General features: G+C 36.9%; 1 protein-coding gene across 4 annotated transcripts in view; it reads right to left on the bottom strand.

Moving 5' to 3' along the window:
- Nucleotides 1-8207: 8207 nt before the first annotated feature.
- Nucleotides 8208-25288, bottom strand: part of SCAF11 (SR-related CTD associated factor 11) — a 71893-nt gene continuing 54812 nt past the window's right edge. For 2 of the 4 annotated variants that reach the window (XM_040488359.1, XM_040488362.1), the window contains exons 9-16: nt 25049-25158; nt 23965-24066; nt 22154-22260; nt 18778-21489; nt 13569-13915; nt 12118-12336; nt 11646-11765; nt 8208-11381 (exon numbers count right to left, since the gene is read on the bottom strand). In XM_040488359.1, coding sequence (XP_040344293.1) covers nt 11235-11381; nt 11646-11765; nt 12118-12336; nt 13569-13915; nt 18778-21489; nt 22154-22260; nt 23965-24066; nt 25049-25158 — 3864 coding nt within the window. In that variant the 3' untranslated portion in view covers nt 8208-11234. The remainder of the gene's footprint in view (nt 11382-11645; nt 11766-12117; nt 12337-13568; nt 13916-18777; nt 21490-22153; nt 22261-23964; nt 24067-25048; nt 25159-25288) is intronic. The other 2 variants (XM_040488361.1, XM_040488360.1) reach the window with 2 other exon arrangements.

Raw genomic sequence — 25288 nt, 5'->3', positions numbered from 1 at the left:
AGCTTTCACATCGTTTTCTATAGCTATATAGTATATAGTCTATTGTATGGCTGTATGATGATTTATTATTTGGACCCCTTATTGATGTACATTTGTTTACAGACTTTTAATTACGCCGGGCCCTAACATTTGCTTAACACAATTCCTCTGTCATTCACCGTGCTGTGCATTTTACACGTATTGTCTTGGGCTTCACGAAAACCCAATGTGATAGCTGATGTTACAAGGGGGGACTTAGGGGAGTGGGATGAGTAAGTACCTTGACCAAGGTCATATGGCAAGTAAGTGGAGCTGTTTAACCAGCACACATGAAGCTAATTGTAGAGTAATTAGAATTCTTTCCAGGAGGAGTCAGACATAAGACACTTATTTTTTATGCAAACCCTTTGTTTGTATTTACTGCATTGTTTATAGTATTTTCTTCCTATGCATTGTGTTGTCTTTTTAAGATTTTCCCTAACTCCTCAGATTTTCTCCCCCAAGTATTTCATTCATTAATGTGGCATCACTTAACTTCTTAGAGCCAGAAAAACTTTCTGGGAATTCCCTTAACAAAGGAACATTTCTAAGACTAGAGTTTATGGTAAATTGAAAACAAAGTTTCCAACCAACAACTATCTACTCTGGTGTGTAACTTGAACAACTGATAGCTGATTCTTCTGAGCAAAATTACTCAAAACATTTCTAGGATGTTAATAGGATTTTTTCCCTCTGTTTATACCTCCCTTATATCTCATTCAGCTTGAGTATTGATGGAGAACTTCTGCTCCTCATTTGGAAGATTAAGGAGACAGTCCTGCTCTGAGGCTGAGACAAGCTTCCAAATGCTCACCAGTAACAAAGGTAAAACATGGGCTAAATGAGAATTATAAAGTGTTTTGGGAGTTCAGTCCTGTGGAAGGCTTCATTTGATTGATGAGTGGGAGAAGGCAAAGTGGGAAGGGCTTCGTGGAGTAGTAAAAATGTCTTTTGGAGAATTTAAGGGCTGATAGAAATTTGACAGACTTAACAGTGGTAAGAAAATGTTTGAGTCTGGAGAGGTCTTGTTCTAGAAGAGAGGTTATAGATTAAATGGTGCAGTGTGAGTTAGATGTTGCTAAAGCAGGGACATGCTTTGGCCACCAAGTAAAGAGCTCCATGAAGCGTAGTCTGGAAATCAATCATAACAAATAGGTTGAACCACATTTGGTTAGGTGCAGGGTTGGGTTTCCAGAATCTCTGAACTGTACTTCGTTTCCCTAAACTGATAGAGAAATATTTAGCCTTTGCTTTAGAGAGGGTTTATTGATTTGAATGATCAGATATGATGCCCTGTTTATAACTAAACTGTGTGAAAGACCAGACTAATTTGGGGGCTGACCCTTTCCACAAATTCACTCTTGCTGGGCAGTTGTCCGGGAACAGGCGTTTCTGAGTTGTGCAACCTTTGAAAATTGACACAGTTTGTTAAAATAATAACTGAAAGAAAGGAACAAAAGCTGCCACAACCTAATACAGAGAGCACGATTTTAAGTACATACACACTGACTTCACTCTCTTGCACACAGTAGGCACTGGCACATTTGTTGTTCAAGTTTTCTGGTTCCAAACAGAAGCACATTTTATGCGATGCAGAATTCTTCCAATAGGAATTTTTTCCCCCAATTTGTGATTTATTTTTCCCATTGGGACTGGATTAAAAGAAGGGAAAAGATGAAGAATGAAAGATTTGACTATCACAAATCTAAATTTTGTTTAAAGCCTATTTATTTTTGAGAGAGGGAGGGAGGGAGGGAGGGGGGAAGAGAATGAGCGGGGGGATGGGCAGAGAGAGAGATGGAGACACAGAATGAGAAGCAGGCTCCAGACTGTGAGCTGTCAGCACGGAGCCCCATGCAGAGCTCGAAATCAGGAACTGAGATCATGACCTAAGCCGCAGTCAGGCGCTTAACCGACTGAGCCACCCAGGCGACCCTGTCACAAATCTAAACAATGGTTCGGAGCTAATTGCTGGCCTCTTGATTTTTTTTTTTTTTTTTATAGTTTTATTGCGAAACCCCCACCTCAGGCACATGTAACAAAATGCATAAAGAGTAGAGCTTTAGTATCGTAAAGCAAACCCCTCTGTAACCACTGCCCAGATCAAGACATAGACCTTGGAATGGAAATAGAAATACAGACAAGCCATTTCCGGTGCCCATACTTTCTGGGTAGGTTGGGTGAGAAAGAGTAAGCGTGGGGCACATATGGCTGGGTAGATCTTGTGATGAGCCAAGGATACAAGGATAGGCTTTGGACTCAGGCTCCTCTGAGGTCTGAGTGATCCTGGCTGAGTAACTGAACCTCATCCTCATTTCTTCAGTTGAAAAATGAGGTTAATAATAGGACCTACTTTAAAAGTTCTTACAAAATTTAAGGGAGATAATGCAAATAAAATATTGTCACAGAGCCAGTAAGAAGCACTCAACGTTAGTCACTGCTGCTGTGATTGGTAATCATAATTGTACTTGCTAGAGCTAAGGAGGACATGCAGTCAGCTATTAAAGTGTACAAGGAAGACTTCCAGAAATGACGATTTAGAAAAAGCCGTGTTACAATGGTAATTTTAGAGATGTCTAAAATTCCTTTAGGCAAGTGTGTGAATAAAAACATGTTGAATTAAGCACACACAACCTGACCTCACCAACAGCTGGGTTCTTACAAGAGTCTCATTGCACCTTGGAACCATGTGAACACCCAAGAAATGTTCAAGATCTTCTTTCTCTGCTGAGTGGGATCTAAACCCCAGATAAAGGGGCATTTGAAAACACAGTTTAAAAAAGATTGCAGGCAAACTGTCAGGTGCTGTTGCTGCCTCTGAAAGGGAGGATAGAATCTAAATGGTTTTAAAGACAAGCTGTGATCTAATTAGTTATGTTGTTCTGACAGAACAGCTGCGATCTTCAGGGGATCTTAAAAAGTTACATAGTGGTTTGCTTCTTGGCTGCACATTAGCCTCCGCCCGGGGAGATTTTAAACTATCCCAAACCCAGAGATTGATTAAATTAGCCTAGGCTGAGCCTGTGTATTGCCTTTTTAACTAAATAATTTTAATTCTAGTATAGCTCACATACAGTGTTATATTAGTTTCAGGTCTACAATATAGTGATTCACCAATTCTATACATTACTCAGTGCCCATCGGTATCAGTGTACTTTTAATCCCCGTAACATTTTATGAACATAGCAATTTATATTAAGCTGATGGTTGAAATTAAGCTTAAATTTGAATCTATTCTTTACTCTTCTCCCTCCTCCCCACATTTTAGGTATATGGTATTCCACTTTACGTCCTTTCATCTTGTGAATCCCTTTACTGATTTTTATCAAGTTTTACCGTTTTTGTTCCTCCTACTTTGTTACTCTTACTTATGGTCTTTCCTTTCCATTCAAAAAGTCCCTGTTAACATTTTTTTGTAGGGGTGGTTTAGTGGTGATAAATTGCTTTAACTTTTATTTGTCTAGGAAAGTCTTTATCTCTCCTACTCTGAAGGATAGCCTTGCCGGGTAGAATATTTAGTTGTAGAGTTTTTTGTTTTCTTTTTTTTCTTTCAGCACTTTGAATATATCTTGCCACTCTTCTGTCCTGCAGAGTTTCTGCTGAAAAATCCACTGATAGCCTTATGGAGTTTCCCTTGTATGTAACTGTTTTCTCTTGCTGCTTTTAAATTCTTTATCACTGCTTTTTGCCATTTTAATTACTATGTGTCTTGGTGGGGACCTCTTTAGATTGATTTTGGTGGAGGGATCTCTGTGCCTCCTGGATCTGGGTTTCTGTTTCTTTCCCCAGATTAGGGAAACTTTCAAGTATTTCTTAAATTACATTTTCTGCCCCCTTTTCTCTCTTCTCCTTCTGGATCCCTATAATGGGAATGTTATTACACATGATGAGTAGGTGAGTCCCCTACATCTATTTTTATTTTTTAGTTTTTTCTCTCTTCCATTCAGCCTGATTGCTTTCTACTACTCTGTTCTTCAGGTCACTGATCCATTCTTCTGTTTCCTTTAGTCTACATTTATTCCCATTAGTGTAGTTTTAATTTTTAAAATTGAATTCCTCATCTCTGATTGGTTCTTTTTTGTTTTCTATCTCTTCGTTAAGGGTCTCACTCAAATTCTCCACTCTTTTCTGTAGTCCAGTGAGTATCTTTATGATCTTTTAAAGTCTCTATCAGGCATATTACTTAAGCTTGCCCTGTGTGGGCAGTTTGGTCCCTGTGTTGTTAGTGGACTAGTCGGGGGGTGCCTTATGCTTAAGTTGAGTCAGACCAGGTGTTTGCCAGATGCAGTAACACCAAACTGCAGGGTGCTTTCTGTTTTGTCCTGGGAAGCTTTCGGTGGTTGGCAGGGCCTGCACTCAAACCAGATGTCTGCCCCAAGCCCATTGTTGGAGCTGCACTGAGACTGGTGGTTATATTCCCCTCTCCCCAGAGCACGAATCACTTTGGAAGTGGTACTGGCCCTGGTGGAGGCTGCTTGCACACTGCCAGGCTTGTGGCACCACTTTGGGTGGGTGGGCTCTGGCCAAGGGCATATTGGAGGAGGCAGATCCGCAGGAGAACAGGGGCAGGGCGTATGGTTGTTAGCAAGGTCTATGCAGGTCTGCTGCTAGAGGAGATCTGGAGCTGCCAAGGACGAAGCCTGGGGAGGTTAGATGGCATGGGCAGATTCACAGAAGAGCCAGGGTGGGCCATGCAGTCAGTAAGGTTTGCATAGGCCTGCTGTGGGAGGAGACCTAGAAGCCTGGCTGGAAGGGACAGGTCTGCAGGAGAATGCAGAGGCAAGTTCACTGTTAGCAAGTTAGGGAGAGTGTTGCTGCTGCACTGGTTCCCACAGGTATCCATGGGGACAGGGTATAGGGGAGGGAAATGGTGCCAGCCAGCTCTTTTTTTTTTTTTTTAATTTTTACTTTCTAAATTTACATCCAAGTTAGTTAGCATATAGTGAAACAGTGATTTTAGTAGATTCCTTAATGCCCCTTACCCAGTTAGCCCATCCCCCCTCCCACAACCCCTCTAGTAATCCTCTGTTCTCCATATTTAAGAGTCTCATGTTTTTGTCCCCCTCCCTGTTTATTTTTGCTTCCCTTCCCTTACGTTCACCTGTTTTGTATCTTAAACTCCTCATATGTGTGAAGTCATATACTTGTCTTTCTCTAATTTCACTTAGCATAATACCCTCTAGTTCCATCCACATAATTGCAAATGGCAAGATTTCATTCTTTTTGATTGCTGAGTAATACTCCATTGTATATATATACACCACATCTTCTTTATCCATTCATCCATCAATGGACATCTGGGCTCTTTCCATACTTTGGCTATTGTGGATAGCGCTGCTACAAACATTGGGGTGCATGTATCCCTTCGAAACAGCACACCTATATCCTTTGGATAAATACCTAGTTCTTTTGTTCTTGAAGTCTCTGAAAGTTACCAGTGCCTCCTGTACCTTGCTCTGAGATCAGTTTGGCTCCCCACCGTGTCTTCCCCTTTTACACCTTCTTTGATGTTGGCCTCTTAGCTGCATTTAGCTGTGGAGAGTGTGTTCTGCCAGTCCTTGGATCATCTTCTGGGTTATTTACACTGATGTGGGTGTTACCTAGTTGTATCCATGGAACATTAGGATGTTCCTATTCCACCATCTTCTCAGAAGTCTCTTGTGTATTGTTTTTGGGATTTTTGTGTTTTTATTTTTTATTTATTTTTTTAAGCTGTGACCCTGGATGTGCAGCTAGATTGAAACCATTGTGCAACTGTATTTCCACCATTATCCAAGATGAGACAGTGGGCAAACCAGTCTGAATTACAGAGCAGAGCTTCTCCCAAGTAAGTATGTAGGAAATTATGACTTTCCCATCTCTGATCTCACTTAATCCTCTAGCTAAGTAGGCAGCAAACCCTCATATAAGCCGCTCTGGCTCAGAGAAGTTTAGTAACATAATCAGCATCACTCAGGCACAGAAAGCTGTGCCTCAGTTCTCTGTGAGCTTTAAAACCAAGACCCCTACTAACTATAAGTGGATTATCTTCTCTAGTGATTGCGGGATTGGGAAATATGCCCAAACTAGTTACGGTTTGGGAAGTCTACTTCTTTATGACTAAGGCGTGTCTCAGCCCATAAAGCCAGTGGGTGTGGACTACTCACAGACTAGCACCCATCAGCTACCACAGGAGGCTGTGCTCCCCTCTGGGGAGTATGGAGCACAGTATGGAGAGCCATCAGACACCTATCTCAAGTGTTCAAGCTGAGACACTGGGCCAGTTCTAAATTGGGAAGTTGGTAGCTCCCCAGCCTAGAGCAAAGCTTCCTGCCCATTCCCCCACTGTCATGTGCCAAACAAGGAGAACTGCAATTTTCTCAAGTTTTTTCTGATCATACGACTATTGTTCACTATAGTAAACTTGGAAGCTAAAGAAAAGCATTTTAAAAAGATGCTCTCTACTTAGAAATAATCTGTATTTTTGTGCCTTAATTTTAAATTGGAATATTATGTATACAGTTGACCCTTAAGTAACACAGGTTTGGACTACACAGGTCTACTCATACACAGATTTTTTAAGATAAATCTGATACAGTACTATAAATGTATTTTCTCTTCCTAAGGATTGTGTCACATTTTTTTCTCCAGCTTACATCATTGTAAGAATACGGTGTATAACACATATAACATACAAAATGTTTACTATGTTGTTGGTAAGACTTCCAGTCAACAGGCTGTAGTACTGAAGTATTTGGAGAGTCACAAATTCTATGGGGGATTTTTGACTCTGCAGGGGGTTGGCTAGAGTCCTCGCCCCCTCATTGTTGAAAGGTCAGCCGCAGTTTGTGACCTATTTTTTTTCCATTTAATGTTTTTTTTTTCCCCTGAAAACATTTACAACAGCTGTAGAATACTTTCATATGAACCACAGAATAACCATTCCCTCCAATTTTCCTCTATTAAATACTAGAAAGGACTATGTGAACCAGTATGTTTTCATCATTATGGAAAAGGGATATGGCAGCCCTTTTAAGGCTGTTTATACTTATTTACAAGTTGCCTTTTAGAAAGAAAAATTGTACAAATTCTAACCAGTACTATTTCCTCATGGCACTCTTGCCAGAATTAAATTTATCAATTTGATAAAAGAACATTTATAACATTAACTGTGAAGTTGAACATTTTTTCATGTTTATTAACCACTTTTAAGCCATTGAAAGATTATGAGTGGAGTAATCTTTCGAAATGCGTATCTGCTCAGATCAAACACCTCCTGCTTGAAAGATTTCAAGTTTTTCTTTACAAAATGTATTGTCCTAAGAAGTCTCCACCAGTCTTCACTCTAGCCAATTTAGGCTTGGGGTTGCCACGCTTTGAGACCACAGACCATTTGCACCTCTTTCCTCTGCCAGCTCCTTTCTCCTTGCTTAGTTCTTGTCTTTAGCTCTTAAGTGCCATTTCTCCCAGGGATTCTCACTGATCACTGTTAAGTCCAATTACCCTATCACAGATCCTTGGATCACCTTATAGTCCTGTCATTCCTTACCAGTTATATAGATAGATAGATGTTATTTCCACATTATGTAGCTCTGTGAGTAGAAACAGTATTGTTTTGCTTACTCTTCCCTAGTGTGTAACACACGAGGGGGCACTCTGTTGAATGATGCTGTGTTATCAGAAGATTAGTCTTTAGTGTCTACAATGAACTGGCGCATATAGAATCTAAATCATAGTTGGGACTATTAAAAGAGATCAGATGGCAACACTCTGGGAACTAAAGGAGTTGGATTTCACTGCAAAGGAATTCCAGTTTGATATAGAGAAAACAGCAATTGTTTGAGAGAATGGAGATGGGATGTGAATGGAAAATGCATGAAAGATGGCTTCAATATTAAAACCTTAATATCTCCAGGACAGGAAATATGAAGTACTGTTAAAAAGGCAATGAAGAGGTGCGCCTGGGCGGCTCAGTCAGTTAAGGGTCCAACATTGGCTCAGGTCATGACCTTGCAGTTCGTGGTTTCGAGACATGTGTCGGGTCTGAACTGTTAGCTCAGAGCCTGGAGCCTTTTTTGGCTTCTGTGTCTCCCTCTCTCTCTGCACCTTCCTTGCTCTCTTTCTCAAAAATAAATTTAAAAACTTAAAGAAATTTTTTTTAAGTAACGGTACGTACGATATGTAATAGAATACTATATAGCCGTTAAACATCATGCTGTAGAATTTTTATTAAAATGTAAACTTCTAAATACATCATTAAGTGAAAAGGGTAAGTTACAACATAGTTCTGGGCAGTTTGATTGGCATTATTACCTTTAAATGGCAGGATTACAGGTGATTTTTCTCATTTTTCCGTTTCTTCTACAAGTTTTTTTAAATAAAGCTTTTCTAATTTCCTACGATTTTGTAATTAGGAAAAAATGCTATTAAAATATATGCTTATAGCTAACTCTAAGCTTGCTTTACAACTTGGACATTAATTTATGATGCTAGTTATGTGTACAAATCTGAGAAATACTTCAACATGTCTTTGGAAACAGTTATAATGAGGCAAAAGTCAGCATTTCCCAGGAATCATAACAATAAAATGTTAAAGACACTTCTTTGTTTATCAAAAGAATTTATTAGAAAATATTACATACTACATTTCTGTTTTAAGAGTATTGTTTCAGTAGACAGAACTCCATCCTTGTACTACAAACAAGGTCTCATGGACCATGGGGCAACCACTGTGCTTCTGAAGCTGTATCTTTTGGATGGAACATTCAAACAGTACACACTGTGGCCATTTAATGGAAGATAATGGAGAAAATGTGGTAACCAGGAAAAAAAGAAATCACAAAACTTTTGGAATGTTAAAATAGTAAGTAATTACTTTTAGTCAAAATTCTAGGCATCACTATAGCCTAAAACATTGGTCAATGTGACTAGTAAGTTAATGGGACCAAGGTTTCAAAGGTCAAGTTAATACTGAATCTTAATAAATAACGAGAAATTTAGAATTCCACAAAATGTTTTTGATTCAGTTTGTGCACATGCAAAATTAATGTAGATTTCTGAGAAAAGCAAGAATGGGGAATGTTAAAGCGTTTTGTTTGCATAAAGCATGCACTTTCTAATACATTCTTAAGTATTTCTAAGTTTTAAAAGTTTGAATTCTAATCCAGTAACATTCTTCATGAGCATTTTAAATGCAGTCTAACCAAGTACCCCAAGCAGATATGGAATACACACTTGTTATTTTCAAGACAGGTGGAAATAATTCATGGCACTGCAACCAAAGATGTGAGACTTGACCATCATACCACCTAGTTTTTGTTCAAAACTTTTAAATGGTATAAAGCAAATTTTAAAATATAACTGTATTCCCAAACATCACTGAAAGAAAATGTAGGAAAAGTATGCACTGTGTGATTAATCATCTTAGGCAATTTGCTACAAAATTTTCAGTGTGAACCAGCTTTAACTGAAAACAGATTGAAAATTCACACAATTGTTTCTACAGTTCAAAACAAACAAATGAGGAGGTGTGTGTTGATATTTAAAACAGTCTTAATATTTTATTAGAAGAAATATACTTCTAAACTTCTTTCCCCTTCATATCTAAACACAAACTTTAATTAAAAATATATATATAAATCAGTAGAATACCATATTACAAATGCCCAGAAATGCAGAATAAAGATCAAGACTGCTTGGAAATATTTCTAACACTTTTTGGAATTACACTCTTAATCTAGTAAAGATTATGAACTAGCACAATCATTATTGGGGCCAACAGTTCAAAATATTTGCCTTATCAAAGCTAGCACCAAGAAAGTATTATGCACATAAACTTGAGAAACAGATCATCTTTACTTCAGAAAAGCACAGTCCTACAGAGTATTGCTCTCTCTAGTTTAGCTAATACAAGGGTCATTCTGTCTCACTGATGCATATATCTTTCTGCGCCATTAACATCTTATCTGAATAGCTTTTGTTATTTGGTATCTATTGAAAATTATTACTGGAATGAAAGACAGTTTATCATGGATAACCCATTTTTTTCTTCTAAGATGCCAATTAAAATAGTGGCTCTATAACCTTCTGAACTTACCTTTTGTAAAAATTAACACATTCTAGTATTTAAAAAAAGACAATCAAATCCCTAGTCCCTGAAAGCCTAACCAAGACTCCATTAAGTCCTCTCCCTTTCCAAAACCCAGGTTTTAATGTCTAGAATTTTGCAACATGGTTAATGGCCACCATATGGTCACCTAATTAACACTTTACTCACTGTAAAGCATTTGGATACTTCTCAAGTGTAAAAAGAAATTCGTTAGTGATCAGATAGATGAGCCAATGAAAGCCACTGAAGTGCGTCTCATAATTCTACCTTCATCCCAAGGAAGGCAAGGTCACCACTCAACTGCAATTCTCCAGTTGGCACAGATAATTTATCATTTTTCTGACAGGTAGAAGATATCATGAAAGTACATAATTTTTATAAAGTCAACACTTTTTCCAAACTGTTCTTCTATATTCCACAAAGAGTTTTAGACTTCCAAAATTGTAAATCTAGCAAATCAAACTGCTTCATTTCAATTGGTGGGGAAAAAAGGCACAAAAGAAAAACAAGCAGCATAACCTTTATTTGGTGATACAGTAACAGTGTTCCAAAGTTTTGAACACTGAATTTTACTCAGGTGATAATCTGTTTTCTATCTAAGCAATTTATTCAGACGTGTGTTTTAAAAATACACATTAGGACCCTGCAACTGGTATATTCTGTTATTAGAAATATTCTTCATGGTAATACATTATTTAACTTTCTATAAAGGGAAAAATCATAAAGATCATTCATACTTTATTTTTAGCCTGACAGAATAAATGTATTATATATATCTTTTCCAAAACCAGTGCACTTAGAAGACTCTAATTTATGCACTCCATTGTTCAAATCAAAAAGCTGTACATCTTCCAGTATCCACACTATAAGAATCCTAGTAAAAATGCACACTCCTTTAACCCCTTTACTTTCCCTTGAATTGCTTTCATTTTCGGGAGGAGGAAAGGATAAAGAAGTTGCAGTGCAGAACTATATTTATTTAGAACAAAACTTTATATTCTACATTAAAAAAAATAATTTTATCAAAACCAAATTTCAATCACAGTTATGTATGATTTTCAGTTAAAGGTACAAGTTGAAATTGCACTTTGCAGATATCTTGATAGTGTCCTTTACAGTGCTCCCCATTTCAACCTATGTTTTTTTCGGTGGACACAGGTTCTTCCAGGGTTTTCTTTTGGCTTCCCTTCCGTGAATATTTGTATTTGTCTACATAGGCTTTAACCAGATTTGCCACTTTAGTAGAATTTACTTCTCCACTTTTACTATGACAAACCTACGAAAAAAGGAAGGGGAATATTTTTCTCATCCTTTATAAGGATTAAAGCAAAATGGAAAGATTTGTGAAAACCAACCCCAAAGAGATAATCAGACATTTTTATATGTTCCATATCTCACATGATCTTACTCAAAAGGCAGAAAAGCAGACCAGAATTAGAAGTTAGTGGTTATTATTTTAATTAGACTTAAGCATTCCTTTATTAAAATAGAGATGATTCAAAACAATTACATATATAACTCTGCTAAAGCTAGAACTTACTTTATCTACTGCTTTCCGTACAATCTCTTTATATTCTTCCTTGGTGATATCTTTATTTTGGTAAAATGGCTTAATGGCCAATTTTACCTCCTGTGCTGCTTTTTCTTGGATTTGTAATTTCTGGTAAGAGGAAAAAGTAAAATTATTATTTGCCCACATACTTTAAAAAAATTTCTTTTAAAATATGAAATTAAAAACACCTCACTTTTATATTATTTCAAGGAATTCTTCACATAACAATGTCATGAATACAAAAGTTATTAACACACATACCAAACATTTCTAAAAATAATTATGAAATATTACCAGTAACTCACTGGACATCAACATATCTAGACAGAACCCTTCAAACAGCATTGGAATTCAAGACTATCAACAGTAAATTCCCTTTACCAATTATACAATATATAATTTATATTTTCATCTTTAGCATATACAGAATTATGTAGGTTGCTCTCAACCTTGAACTTGCCTTGTCTGTCTTCGAGCTATCTGCGCTGGCTTCCACTGTAACACTTACTTTGCTTTCTGTCAATTTTACAGCAGCATTAGAGGCTTTGCTGTGACTTGATGATGAAGTATTACCAGAACTTGGTCCCTGAACTGTTCCCAAATTTCCTGGGGCTGCGGTCGGAGCAGGCAAGACTGGTGTACTCATGTTATTACTTACATGAGAAGCACTAGGAACGCCCTGTTTTAAAGAGTTATCATTAGTTAATGAATTACTGTATTCTTTTAGACATATATTAGAAATAACAAAAAAAATTCAAAGTGAGTCAAAATTCGTATTTCAGGTCATGTATATCTAAAGGACTCTGAAGAAAAATAAGTAACATTCTCAAACAGAGACCTATGTAAATATGTCAAGTGACTTTTATTTTTTTATTTTATTTTTTTAAATTTTTTTTTTCAACGTTTATTTATTTTGGGGACAGAGAGAGACAGAGCATGAACAGGGGAGGGGCAGAGAGAGAGGGAGACACAGAATCGGAAACAGGCTCCAGGCTCCGAGCCATCAGCCCAGAGCCCGACGCGGGGCTCGAACTCCCGGACCGCGAGATCGTGACCTGGCTGAAGTCGGACGCTTAACCGACTGCGCCACCCAGGCGCCCCTGTCAAGTGACTTTTAAATTACACATGTGACTTGTGATGTTCTGACAGCAACACTAAAAGCAACAAGAAGGAAAAGAATAGCACTTAAAAAATAGTTATCTTTTCCAAAAGGCTCTTTCTGAAAATTAACTAAAGTGTGTGCCCCCACTTTAAAGATGGAAGAAAAGGAGACAGTGAAGTCAAATAGCTTGCAGAGAGCTGACAGCAGAAAAATGTATGAGGTCCCAAATTCTAGAACCCTATCCCCCTTATCTTCCAATTATACACTATCAGGATTCTAGAATTTGTGAAATGCGGGCACAGAACTATAAGGAACACAGTGTTTACAAAGTAGTATTCAAATTTCTATATGCCTCAGAGGCACTTCTTTTTTTTGAACACGGTAACTCATGAACATGAAATACAGACAGTAATGGATAATGAACAGCTTTCTCTGGCGTTTGTCCCAAGAAGACAATAAAAGCATCACCACAAGTTCCCACCCCCTAAAAAGTCTAATAAATTAAGAATTATTTTAAAACACCCATCATTTGATTCTCAAAATTTTGTCTTAACCTGAAAAAACAAACCTGTTTGGACATAAACAACAGCATATATGTAGCTTTGGTTCAATAATATGCATCCAATTCATTTTATTTGAAGAGTGGGAGGTTTGAGGAAGGACAGTGAAGAGGGGCTATGAAAGTTTACCATAAACCTAATCAAATAATTATTTGGGGATGCCAGGAAACCCTCTTTTGAACATCTGTTGCTAACAGTTAAATTCTTATAGTGACTATGTTGATTACACTTTAGATGCTAAAAACATACCTGCAATTGCTTTCCATCTGGCTGTGAAGCAATGTAGCTGACTTGCTGGGATGGTGGGGGAGGGGGTGGTGGCGGTGGCAGTCCCTGAGATACACTTGTAGGAGCAGCTACCTGCATGAGAGGCACACCTGTGTGCAGATGCAAGGGTAGCGGAGGATGAATGTTAAATGGATTGCGCTGGATGTTCATCAAAGGAGCGTGAACACCCACTGGATATGGGAAGATATTCATAGGCGGCTGCTGTGCAGTCATTTGTTGCTGCATTACATTCATTTGTGGTTGCATCATATTTATAGGTAGCTGGGAACCATCTCCATGTTGGTTTGTTTGGTCTTTTAGGTTAGAATCTATCAAAAGAAAAAAGGCTTATAATAAAAAATCATGTTAAAATTTCTTTAGAGAAGCAAAGAACCACTGGTTACAGTAAGAGTCAACAGCAATTAACAGACTCAGAACACCAATCTCCAATCATTTAGTCTAATCCTATCTTTCTAAATAACGTGGACTGGTTAAAAAAAGCATTCAACTAAAATTATTATTAAGAGCAGGTTCATGTTGGTTCAACATTACCAAAGAATCAGTACCTCAAGAAACTTACTAAAGAAGTAATCATATAAAATCTAATCAGGTGGGGCACCTGGGTGGCTCAGTCGGTTGAGTGTCTCACTTCGGCCCAGGTCATGATTTCACAGCTCGTCAGTTCGAGCCCTGCGTCAGGCTCTGTGCTGACAGCTCAGAGCCTGGAGCCTGCTTCGGATTCTGTGTCTCCCTCTCTCTCTAACCCACTCACATTCTGTCTCAGTCTCTCTCAAAAATAAATAAACATTTAAAAAATTTTTTAATCTAATCAGGTTGCTAAATTACAAGAGTAACTTATCTTTTTTTTTTTTAATCTTTAACAAAGCTTTTTTCTTGCAATGTTCTTAATAAGAAAAGCCAAGGAAAGATAAATTATTAGAAGACTAACTTATTTATATGAGAACAATGATCAAAAAAATTCAAGTGTGCACATCTGAGATAAAAGAAATCAAAGTTGGGACACCTGGGGGGCCCAGTCAGTTAAGCATCTGACTGTTGGTTTCAACTCAAGTCATGATCTCATGGTTCATGGGACTGAGCCCTGTGTTGGCCTCTGCACTCACAACACAGAGCCGCTTGGGACTGTCTCTCTCCCTCTCTCTCTCTCTGCCCCTCTCCCCACTTGCTCACCCTCTCTCTCAAAATAAACAAACACTAAAAAAAATTTTTTTTAAGATATCAAAGTTAAATCTTACACAAGAACCTCCCAAATTCTTCTAAAGGAAATAATAAAGATTAGAGCAAAAATAAATGATATAGAAATCAAAAAACATCAGAACAGATCAATGAAACTAGGAGTTGGTTCCTTGAAAGAATTAACAACATTGATAACCTCTACCCAGATTTATCAAAAAGAAAAGAGAAAGGACTGAAATAAATAAAATCACAAATGAAAGAGAAGAGATCACAACCAACACTCCAGAAATACAAACAATTATAAGAGAATATTATGAGCAATTATAAGCCAACAAACTGGGCAATCTGGAAGAAATGGATAAATTCCTAGAAACTAAACTACCAAAACTGAAACAAGAAGAAACAGAAGATTTGAACAGACCAATAACCAGCAAAGAAATGGAAACAGTAATCAAAAATCTAACAAGAAGAGTATGAGGCCAGATGGCTTCCCAGGGGAATTCTACCAAACATTTAAAGAAGAGTTAATACTTATTTTTCTGAAACTGTTCCAAAAAAAAAGAAATGGAAAGGAACTTCCAAATTCATTCTATGAGGCTAGCATTACTTTGATTTCAAATCCAGACAAAGACCTCACTAAAAAGGAGAATTACAGTCCAATATCCCTGATGAACATGGATGCAAAATCTCAACAAGATACTAGCAAACTGAATCTAAACAGCATATTAAAAGAATTATTCACCACAATCAAGTGGGATTTATTACTGGGCTGCAGGGCTGGTTCAATATTCGCAAATCAATCAAATGATATACCACATTAATAAAGGGTAAGAACCATATGATCTTCTCAATAGATGCAGAAAAACCATTTGACAAAATACAGCATCCATTCTTGATAAAAACCCTCAAAGTAGTAGAGATAGAAGGAACATACCTAAGAACATAAAAGCCATATATGAAAGAACCACAGCTAATATCATCCTAAATGGGGAAAAATAGAGCTTTTCCCCTAAAGTCAGGAACATGACAGAGATGTCCATTCTCACCACTACTGTTCAACATAGTACCAGAGGTCCTAGCCTCAGCAATCAGACAACAAAAAGAAATAAAAGGCATCTATACTGGCAAGAAAGAAGTCAAACTTTCACTATTTGCAGGAGACATGATACTCTATGTAGAACACCCAAGAGACTCCACCAAATAATTACCAGAACCAATACACGAATTCAGCAAAGTCATAGGATATCAAATCAATGTACAGAAATCTGCTGCATTTCTACACACCAATAATGAAGCAGCAGAAAGAGAAATCAAGGAATTGATCCCATTTACAATTGCACCAAAAACCGTAAGATATATATGAATAAACTTAACCTAAGACATAAAACATCTGTACTCTGAAAACTATAGAACACTTATGAAAGAAACTGGAAAAGAGACAAAATGGAAAAACATTCCATGCTCATGGATTGGAAGAATAAATATTGTTAAAATATCGATGCTACCAAAAAAAAAAACTACATTCAATACAATCCATTTCTTTCCAAATGCTTTTCCAAAACAAAGCATTTCTCACAGAGCTAGAACAAACAATTCTAAAATTTGTATGGAACCAGAAAAAGACCCCAGTAGCCAAAGCAATCTTGAAAAAAAGCAAAGCAAAGCAGGAGGCATCACAATTCCAGACTTTAAGCTGTATTACAAAGCTGCAATCATCACTGGCACAAAAACAGACACAAAGATCAATGAAACAGAACAGAAAACCTAGAAATGGATTCGTAACTATATATGGTCAACTAATCTTCGACAAAACAGGAAAGAACATCTAATGGAAAAAAGATGGTCTCTTCAACAAACGGTGTTAGGTAAACTAGACAGCAACATGCAAAAGAATGAAACTGGACCATATTCTTACACTATATATAAAAATAAATTCAAAATAGATGAAAGACCTAAATGTGAGACAGGAAACCATCAAAATACTACAGGAGAACACAGGTAGCAACCTCTTTGACCTCAGCTGGAGCAACTTCTTGCTAGACATGTCGTCAGAGGCTAGGGAAACAAAAACAAAACTGAACTCCTGGGACTTCATCAAGATAAAAGTCTCCTGCACCAAGAAGGAAACAATAAAAAAAACTAATGGGAGAAGATATTTGCAAATGACATATCGGATAAAGAGCTAGTATCCAAAATCTATAAAGAACTCATCAAACTCAACACCCAAAAAATAAATAATCCAGTGAAGAAATGGGCAGAGGACATGAACAGACTTTACTCCAAGACACCCAGATGGTCAACAGACACATGAAAAGATAGATGCTCCATATCATTCATCATCAGGGAAATACAAATCAAAACCACAACGATATATAACCTCACTCACATCTGTCAGAATGGCTAACATGAACAACTCAGGCAACAACAGATGTTGGCGAGGATGCGGAGAAAAGGGGAATCCTTTTGAACTGTTGGTGGGAATGCAAACTGGTACAGCCACTCTGGAAAACAGTATGGAGGTTCCTCAAAAAGTTAAAAATACAACTATCCTATGACCACAACTGCACTACTAGGTATTTATCCAAAGGAAACAAAAATGCTCATTTGAAGGGGCACATGTACCCCAATATTTATAACAGTGCTATCAACAATAGCCAAATCATGGAAAGAGCCCAAAGTCCATCTACTGATGAATGGATAAAGAAGGAATAGAATTTAATGATTCATCACTTATATACAATATCTAGTGCTCATCCTAAGTGCCCTCATTAATTTAACCCAGCACCCATTTAGCCCATCCCAACACCCCTCCAGCAGCCCTCAGTTTGATCACTGAATAATATTCATGGAAAACTCAATGAAATATTACTCAGTGATCAAAAAGAATGAAATCTTGCCATTTTGCAACAACATGGATGCAACTGGAGAGTATTATGTGAAGCAAAATCAGTCGGAAAAAGATATATATCATATGATTTCACTTATACGTGGAATTTAAGAAAGAAAACATGAACACAGGGAAAGGAAAGGTAAAATAAGATAAAAACAGAAAGGGAGGCTTTGGGGCACGTGAGTGGCTCAGTCGGTTAAGTGTCCGACTTCGGCTCAGGTCATGATCTCATGGTTCGCGAGTTCAAGCCCCGCGTCTGGCTCTGGGCTGACAGCTCAGAGCCTGGAGCCCGCTTCAGATTCTGTGTCTCCCTCTGTCTGCCCCTCTGCTGCTTGCACTCTGCCTCTTGCATTGTCTCAAAAATAAATAAACATTAAAAAAAAAAAACAAAAAAACCCAGAAAGGCAGGCAAACCATAAGAGACTCATTATTTTTTTTAATGTTCATTTCTAAGAGAGAGGCAGAGCATGAGCAGGGCAGGCAGGGGTGGGGGGGCACAGAGAGAGAAGGAGACACAGAATCCAGAGTAGGCTCCAGGCTCCGAATTGTCAGCACAGAGCCTGATGTGGGGCTCAAATTCATGAGCTGTGAGATCACGACCTGAGCCAACATCAGACGTTTAACCAACTGAGCCACCCAGGTGCCCCCATAAGAGACTCTTAAATAAAGAGAACAAACTGAGGGTTGCTAGAGGGGTGTTGGGTGGGGGTATAGGCTAAATGGGTGATGGGTATTAAAGAGGGCACTTGTGATGAGCACTGGATATTGTATGTAAGTGATGAATCACTAAATTCTATTCCTGAAAACCAATACTATATGTTAACTAACTTGAATTTAAATTTAAAAAAATCCCAAGTTCTTCTATTGTAGCCAACTGTACTTAAACTAGTTAAGCCTTTGACAAGATTGGAGGGAGGGGCAGTAAAAAAGGCAATAAATACTGACATATATGTATATGTTTATATAATGCAAAGTGACTTGTTAAATGGGATTTAACATTATAAAACTGTAAGTACAGATCATTACAATTCATATATATGAAGCTTTAAATTTATAATCCCTTTCCTCAAATAAAAGTGTTACTAAATAAACACAGTATGTTACCTTGTTCAGTTGCTTCTTCTTCTTGTCTCATCCATCCAGACTGTGGACCTGAAGAATTCCTCCCTCGTCTTGAGTAATAGTTTTGTACATCTGCTGGTAGAGTCTTTCTCACAGCCCAGCTAGATGCAGATGTCCACCCAGACCTATCTGCCGGTGTATCAAATGAGAACTCTTGCTCATTTTTCCGTTTATAGGGTTGCTGTTCCACAAACTTGAAAGACTCATTCCCTGAACTATTTGAATTCCCTGAGAGGGGTTTTCGGTTTTGCCACCGATTTTCATTCTGATCTGTATAGGCAAAACCACCTCTGTAAGTGCCTCTGCCACGGTTACCTCTACCACGGTTAGACATCCAACCTGAACCAAAGTTTTTATTCCAAGAATTCCCTGAATTTTCATTTCTGTTTTCTTCCCAGTGAGAATCTTTTAACTTTTCTGGATTTCTGGTCCTTGGATCAGGCCCAGAATTTATTTTTTCTGTTACCCAACTGGGACAGTCATTTCTATGTTTGTCAGCAGAATTTGGATCCTCAGCATCTGGACTGATGTCATTTTTTTCTTTTCTTGTATTTTCATTCTGTTTCTCTGGATCATTCTTTCTGTACCGATCATTTCCTCGTGGACATCTCCAACCATCATTTGCCCATCTTTCCTTCCACCGAGGAGAGTAAGTGTCTCTGTCATTTCTACTGAATGATGAACTCTTAATTTTTGTTCTAGATCTTGATGGTGACCTCGAACGAGATCTGGACCTAGACCATCTCCTGGTTCTTCTTTCTCGATCTCGATCTCTCCGTGACCCATCTCTATCACTTTCTCTTTCTCTGCTCCGAGACCTGGATTTTTCTCTTGGGGAGGAATCTTTCACTCTTGACTGAGACCTTCTGTTTTCTCTCGAAGTGTCTCTTTTGGGGGAGAGTGATGCAGATCTTTTGCCTTCCTTCGTGCTATCTCTTTTTGGAGATCGAGACTGAGATCGTCGCCTTTCTTTTGCGATATCCTGCTTTGGGGACTGAGAACGAGATTTTCTACGTCCTCTTGCAGATTCTTTCTTGGGAGATGGTGATCGAGACTTCCTGCTTTCTTTTCCAGTTTCTCTTTTGGGAGATGGAGACTGAGACCGCTTCTTTTCTCGTGCAGTGTCTCTGTTGGGAGACCAAGTTGTAGATGGGGAGTGAAATCTAGATCTTCGGGTACGAGGCTTTTTGGCTTTCTCCATCATATCTACTGGGCTTTCAGATGGCTGAGATACAGTTTCAACCTTTCCATTTGCAGGATCAGAAGATGGCATATTATTTTGAGAACTGTGCTCCACAGAATTTTCATTCAATTGTGTGGTATCAGCATTTACAGGAGGTTCAATTTCAGATTCATTCTGGTCACTGCAAAATGAATCACATTCCATAGGTATCATTTCATTGTTGTCCTCATTAAAATGCTTCTGAATTTGTTCAATGTGTGTGTTAGGCAATTCTGTAGATCTGGAATGTTCAACAGGAGATTCAGTCTTTTCTTCTAAAGATTTGTCTAGTTTGGTGTTAAGATTATTTTTTAATAAATTATTTTCAGAGTCTTGAATACTATTCAAACTTTCTTTCTCTGAAGTATCACATGTTGCAATTATTTCTACATCTTCAGTTTCAACATGCTCAAGCAACTGAGCCTCTGAGCCCTCTATGGATTTTTTGCTCACTGTTTGTATAATTCTTCCCTCAGAAGATTCTAATTTGGGGCCATCTACAAGCTGTTCTGTTTTTACTGTTAAATCTTTATGATCAACAATTTCTACTATAGGACTTTCTATAACTTTTTCTTCATTAACCACTGACTCTGAATTCTCTGGTAACTCATCTAAGCTTGGTACAGGTTGGAATACTGCAACTTCAGATCCTGAACATGTAGGAAGATAATTTGAAGGATGATCTGTACATTTGTCTGCTTTTACCTCGGATTCTGAAAGTCCAGATGTTTGGTCTTGATTTTCCAATGGATCACCTCCTTTTCCAGAAATATTTTTAGAAGTCTCACTTTCTAAACATAAAACATTAGCCTCTACACTTGTATTTTCGACTTTTTGAATATCCTCTTCCTCTCCAACTAGTACAGAAGGATCTTCGGTATGAGACCCAGAATATGAAGATTCCACTGCTTCCTCTGTATCATGGTTCTCAGTATGTTCCTCACTTTCTTCTACCTGTTCATTGCAACTTCTCAAGCCATTAGCAGACTCATTTTCGACACTTGCTGGCACAGTACAACTGTTACTACTTTCTGCATCTGATTGGTGCTCTTTCTCTAACACAGGTGGTGTGTCAGATTCTGCTGTTTCTTCATCTACTGAATCACTGGAAGATGATTTTTCAGGGGGAGGTATAGAGCTCCGAAGTTTCTTTTTCAATAAAGGTTGTTTTCTTCCTCTTCTTACAGACTTCCGTTTTGGAGCCTGTCTTGTTTGCTTTTCTGACATGGCTGAAGAGGACACACTTACGGATGGATTGTTGTTATCTGGGGCATCACACCCAGAATTATTTGATACTGGGGATTTCTGGGACTGACTGACTGTTTCAGCTCTTGTATTACGTGTAGATCTCCTTGTAGGAGTTGTTGCTGCAGGTTTTCGTCTTGATCCTCTGGTGTTTGATGTACCAGAAGTTTGCTTCTTCTCTTCTCCTTCTTGAGTATGTGCTAATGCATATCCCTTGCAAGAGGTACCTAATGATATATATTTTTTTAAAGTAAAAAGTTTGTTTCAATAAATGATAACAGTCTGGCTTTAGCTTATGTTAGCATAAAATACATGTCTATAATAGAGTGAAACAAAACATACTTATGAATCAAATTATGAATAAGCACATAGCTACTAACATCTAAGTAACAGCAGGTATTTACCTGGTTCTTTTAATGCTATGGAAATGAGTTATCACAAGATTTGAATTCATGTGGGCAATTTAAAGGGGTAAAAAAAAAAAAAAGAAAATATGTTTGGTCTGACAACTACCATCTTGGTATTATGCAGGCAAAGCGTAAGAGGAAACAAGAGTCATCCACAAATATATAAAGACTGAAACTATTTGTTCATAATTAATAGGAGATGTAAATTCTAAAGATCTACATTTTGGACACTGAAGCCCTAAACAGAAAGGAGACTTCTAACCAGTTCCTCAAAGTATTGAAGATGTAATTTCTTAAAGTAAAAAAAAAAAATTCTAACTGGAACAATTTAAAAGTCAATGCCTGTCCAAATATTTACAGAAATACATAGAACTTACTATCTACATTTTATTTTTATAGCTTTTCTAAGTCATTAACACTTTTTAGGATATCGAAAAAAGCTAATAATTTTTTAATAACTAGAGAAACATTTCACAAACTTTACCAAAATTTTCTAAAGATATGGTACTTGTTGGAAAAATAGTTCTTGGCAACACAGAAGAGATGAGAGGAAGCACTTGTGTTTCAATATTCCAGGGTCTAAAACCAATTCTGAAAATTCAAAACAAAACAAAGACATTTTTGTTTAAATGTTTTAAAAATATTATACCAACTATTTAAAATTATTCATTTTTCCAAATGAGGTTAGCAACTTTAAAATACAGTGTACTTAAATGATTTTTTGCCAAAATAAGTAAAAATGTAAATTCAAGGTTACTCATTGTTCAAAGATGGCTGCCAACTGGCTACAAAGAAAAACCTTTTAAAAGCATGTTTTTCTGATAAATTAATGGCAAGAGGGTTGAACGGTAACTTCATATATAATACATGTTTTTCTTTTAAGTAATTGAATGTAATATTTTGTCAAAAAATGTTTTAGCTTTTATTCTTCTCCATTCTAAAAAAAATCAACTTGGATAATAAAATGTATAAATAAATAAAATGCAGCACAGATTTTAAGTATACAGTTTGATGACCTGTGACTAATATATATATATATCTGTGTAAGCACCACCACCACCCCAAACCAAGAAACGGAACATTTCCACCAACCAGAAAGTGCCTTCATGCCCCTTGCACCGCCCCCCTTCCCTTTCTGGACATCCAAAGAGATAATTTAGCCAAGTTAATCAAATCAAGGTTTTAAAGAAATTAGCAAGGTTAAAGAGAAATCAGTCCATGAATAAATAACAAAACTTAGAAACAGAACAGTATCACTTGAATTTGAAGCATATCATACAGACATGGTTATCATATTTTTGTTAGATTTGTTTTATAGCATGTATCAAAAAGTAAAAACATCAAAATATGTAATTTTTTTAGAAAAGAACTGATTTCTATTGCTTTATTATATTGTAAAGTTTCTCAACCTAAGCTCCTAGTGTTCTTATGGACCTAAGTTTCTGCATCAAAATCCAATCCACTCTCAGCTTTTTTCTGATTCTTATTTGTTCAGTTCAGGTCTCCTAACAAAAAACTACTTTATCCAGTGTAAGGTGAGATTATGGACTAGGTGGAGAAAAGCTTCAAAAACACTGTGCAACTTGTATACACACAAAAATATATAACTCTGAGATTTTACATTATATATATCTGGACTTCCTATTTTTACTTCTATTGATGCTCCACCATCATCTAGATGGTGAAGGTCCTATGCAGAACTATACTGCAGTTTATATAAGGTAAAGTTATAACGTTACAGGAATAAATATAAAACTCAGGCAAGGACCTTAATCTTTACATGGGAACTTGAAGTATATATATAATACACCTAGCAATGTGACAGTAGCTTCAGGACTTAAACTAAGAAAGGTCTGTATTATAGAAAGTCATGAATGCCAGGGCAAAGTATAAAGAGCTGATCAAATAGTTATTGAGAAGACTCTTATAGAGATGTAAAGGTCATGACAAAAGCAGTGCATCAGCTAACAGCACAAAGGTAAGATTGGAATGGGGGAAACAGAAGGATGACAGATCTGAATACTATTATTAATAATGAATCTTATCATTTTGGTGCTCTCTCTTTTAAATGATTCAAATATCTTAATACTTATTAAACAGATAAATAGGGGTACTTTTTAAGGAGTTCTTTAAATAGCAATCTTCTTTAGGTATTTGAAACACCACGATTAATTTGCACAAAACTTTCTTAGAAACACAACTATTGATTAAGATACATCTGTGCTTAAGTATTTTAATGGTATCCTGTGTTCATGTTAACATGCGAACACTTTGGTAAACAATTTTTTTTTTTACCTTCCAATCCCAGGTGATGTATCAGGAAACCATGACAATTCCAATTCCTGTCTCTTCTGCCTAATCAATGTATTCATTTCATTGACCTCTATAAATTCTGTACTGAAAGATAAATTTTAGACCTTCATCAGAACTCCAAAAATTTAAGTTCGGCATAACAAGTGGGTTATATCATGAATAGGAAAAATTTTTGTACCTAACATTATAAACCACATTTAAAAGAAGTACCTTTTTCTAAACACCTTCAAAATGAATTCATTCCTGTAAATTTTTTACATTACAAATCAAAATTATATTGATTTGACTCATAAAAATAATGCTTGAATTTATATCTTAGGTGACAGGATATTTTTAAAAAGTCAATTTAGAATAATATCCATGTTACTGAGAGAAAAAAGCAACACTATTTTCTATGAACCATGGACCAACCATGAACCAAAGCTGTAGCAAGCAATCCCAGTAGAAACTGTATCTGCAACAATTTCCCAACAGAAACTAAGTGTAAGACAAAAGGAAAAAATAGAGGAAGGTATAGTTACTGTAATCAAAATGGATATAGTTCAGCTTTTTAAAAGGCTACTCAGATGTTACTGTTTTCTTTGGTACCTTGAGCCAAGCTCTAAAATTAAATCATACAATCTTAAACCTGTCTTCTTCATTTAACCAAAGCTAAGTGATTTTAAAACCCCAACTTAATCTTCAGATTCCACAAACATCTACTTAGTATCCATATGCCAGTCACTACAGATTCAAAGATGACTGGATCTACTCTAAAAGGGTTCTTCTTGATTAAATTTAGCAAGTAGCTTTACTTATCTATCAAATAAAAAGCCTGTGTAGAACAACTCATTATTAATGAAAACAAAACCCACTAGATCATAGGCAGTCATCACATAATACAGAGGGTCACAAAATAATAGGTGATCTCCTTCCTTGAACTAATTTATTTTCCAGAAGAAACAAAAACAAAATACAAGGTGAGCCTTTATGTTTATTGAGCCAAAACTTAAATTTGTACTGGAAGTTAATTATAATAATTAAACATCAAGTATAAAAGCATCCATTAAAAGTAATAAATACTAACCAGTAAGTTCTACAGGTAAAAGAAGATTCTCCAATGTGATTACTAGAAGAAAACATATTGGAGAAAAAATTTCTGAAGCACTGACTTGTACACTGATTTGATCTTCGGGGCTAGAAAAGTAAAAAGAAGTTAGTGAAACAGCAAACAAAAAACCTCCATAATTGGTAATAGTTATAATTTAAACATTTTGATATACCTGAGTTACAGAGTTATGGATTAAACAACCATAAGGTGTTATTA

The sequence above is a fragment of the Herpailurus yagouaroundi genome, unplaced genomic scaffold (assembly GCF_014898765.1).
Source record: "Herpailurus yagouaroundi ecotype Mexico unplaced genomic scaffold, PumYag 166, whole genome shotgun sequence".
Classification (NCBI taxonomy): Eukaryota; Metazoa; Chordata; class Mammalia; order Carnivora; family Felidae; genus Herpailurus; species Herpailurus yagouaroundi.
The sequence above is the reverse complement of the archived record's forward strand: the minus strand, read 5'-3'. Positions and strand labels throughout refer to the sequence as shown.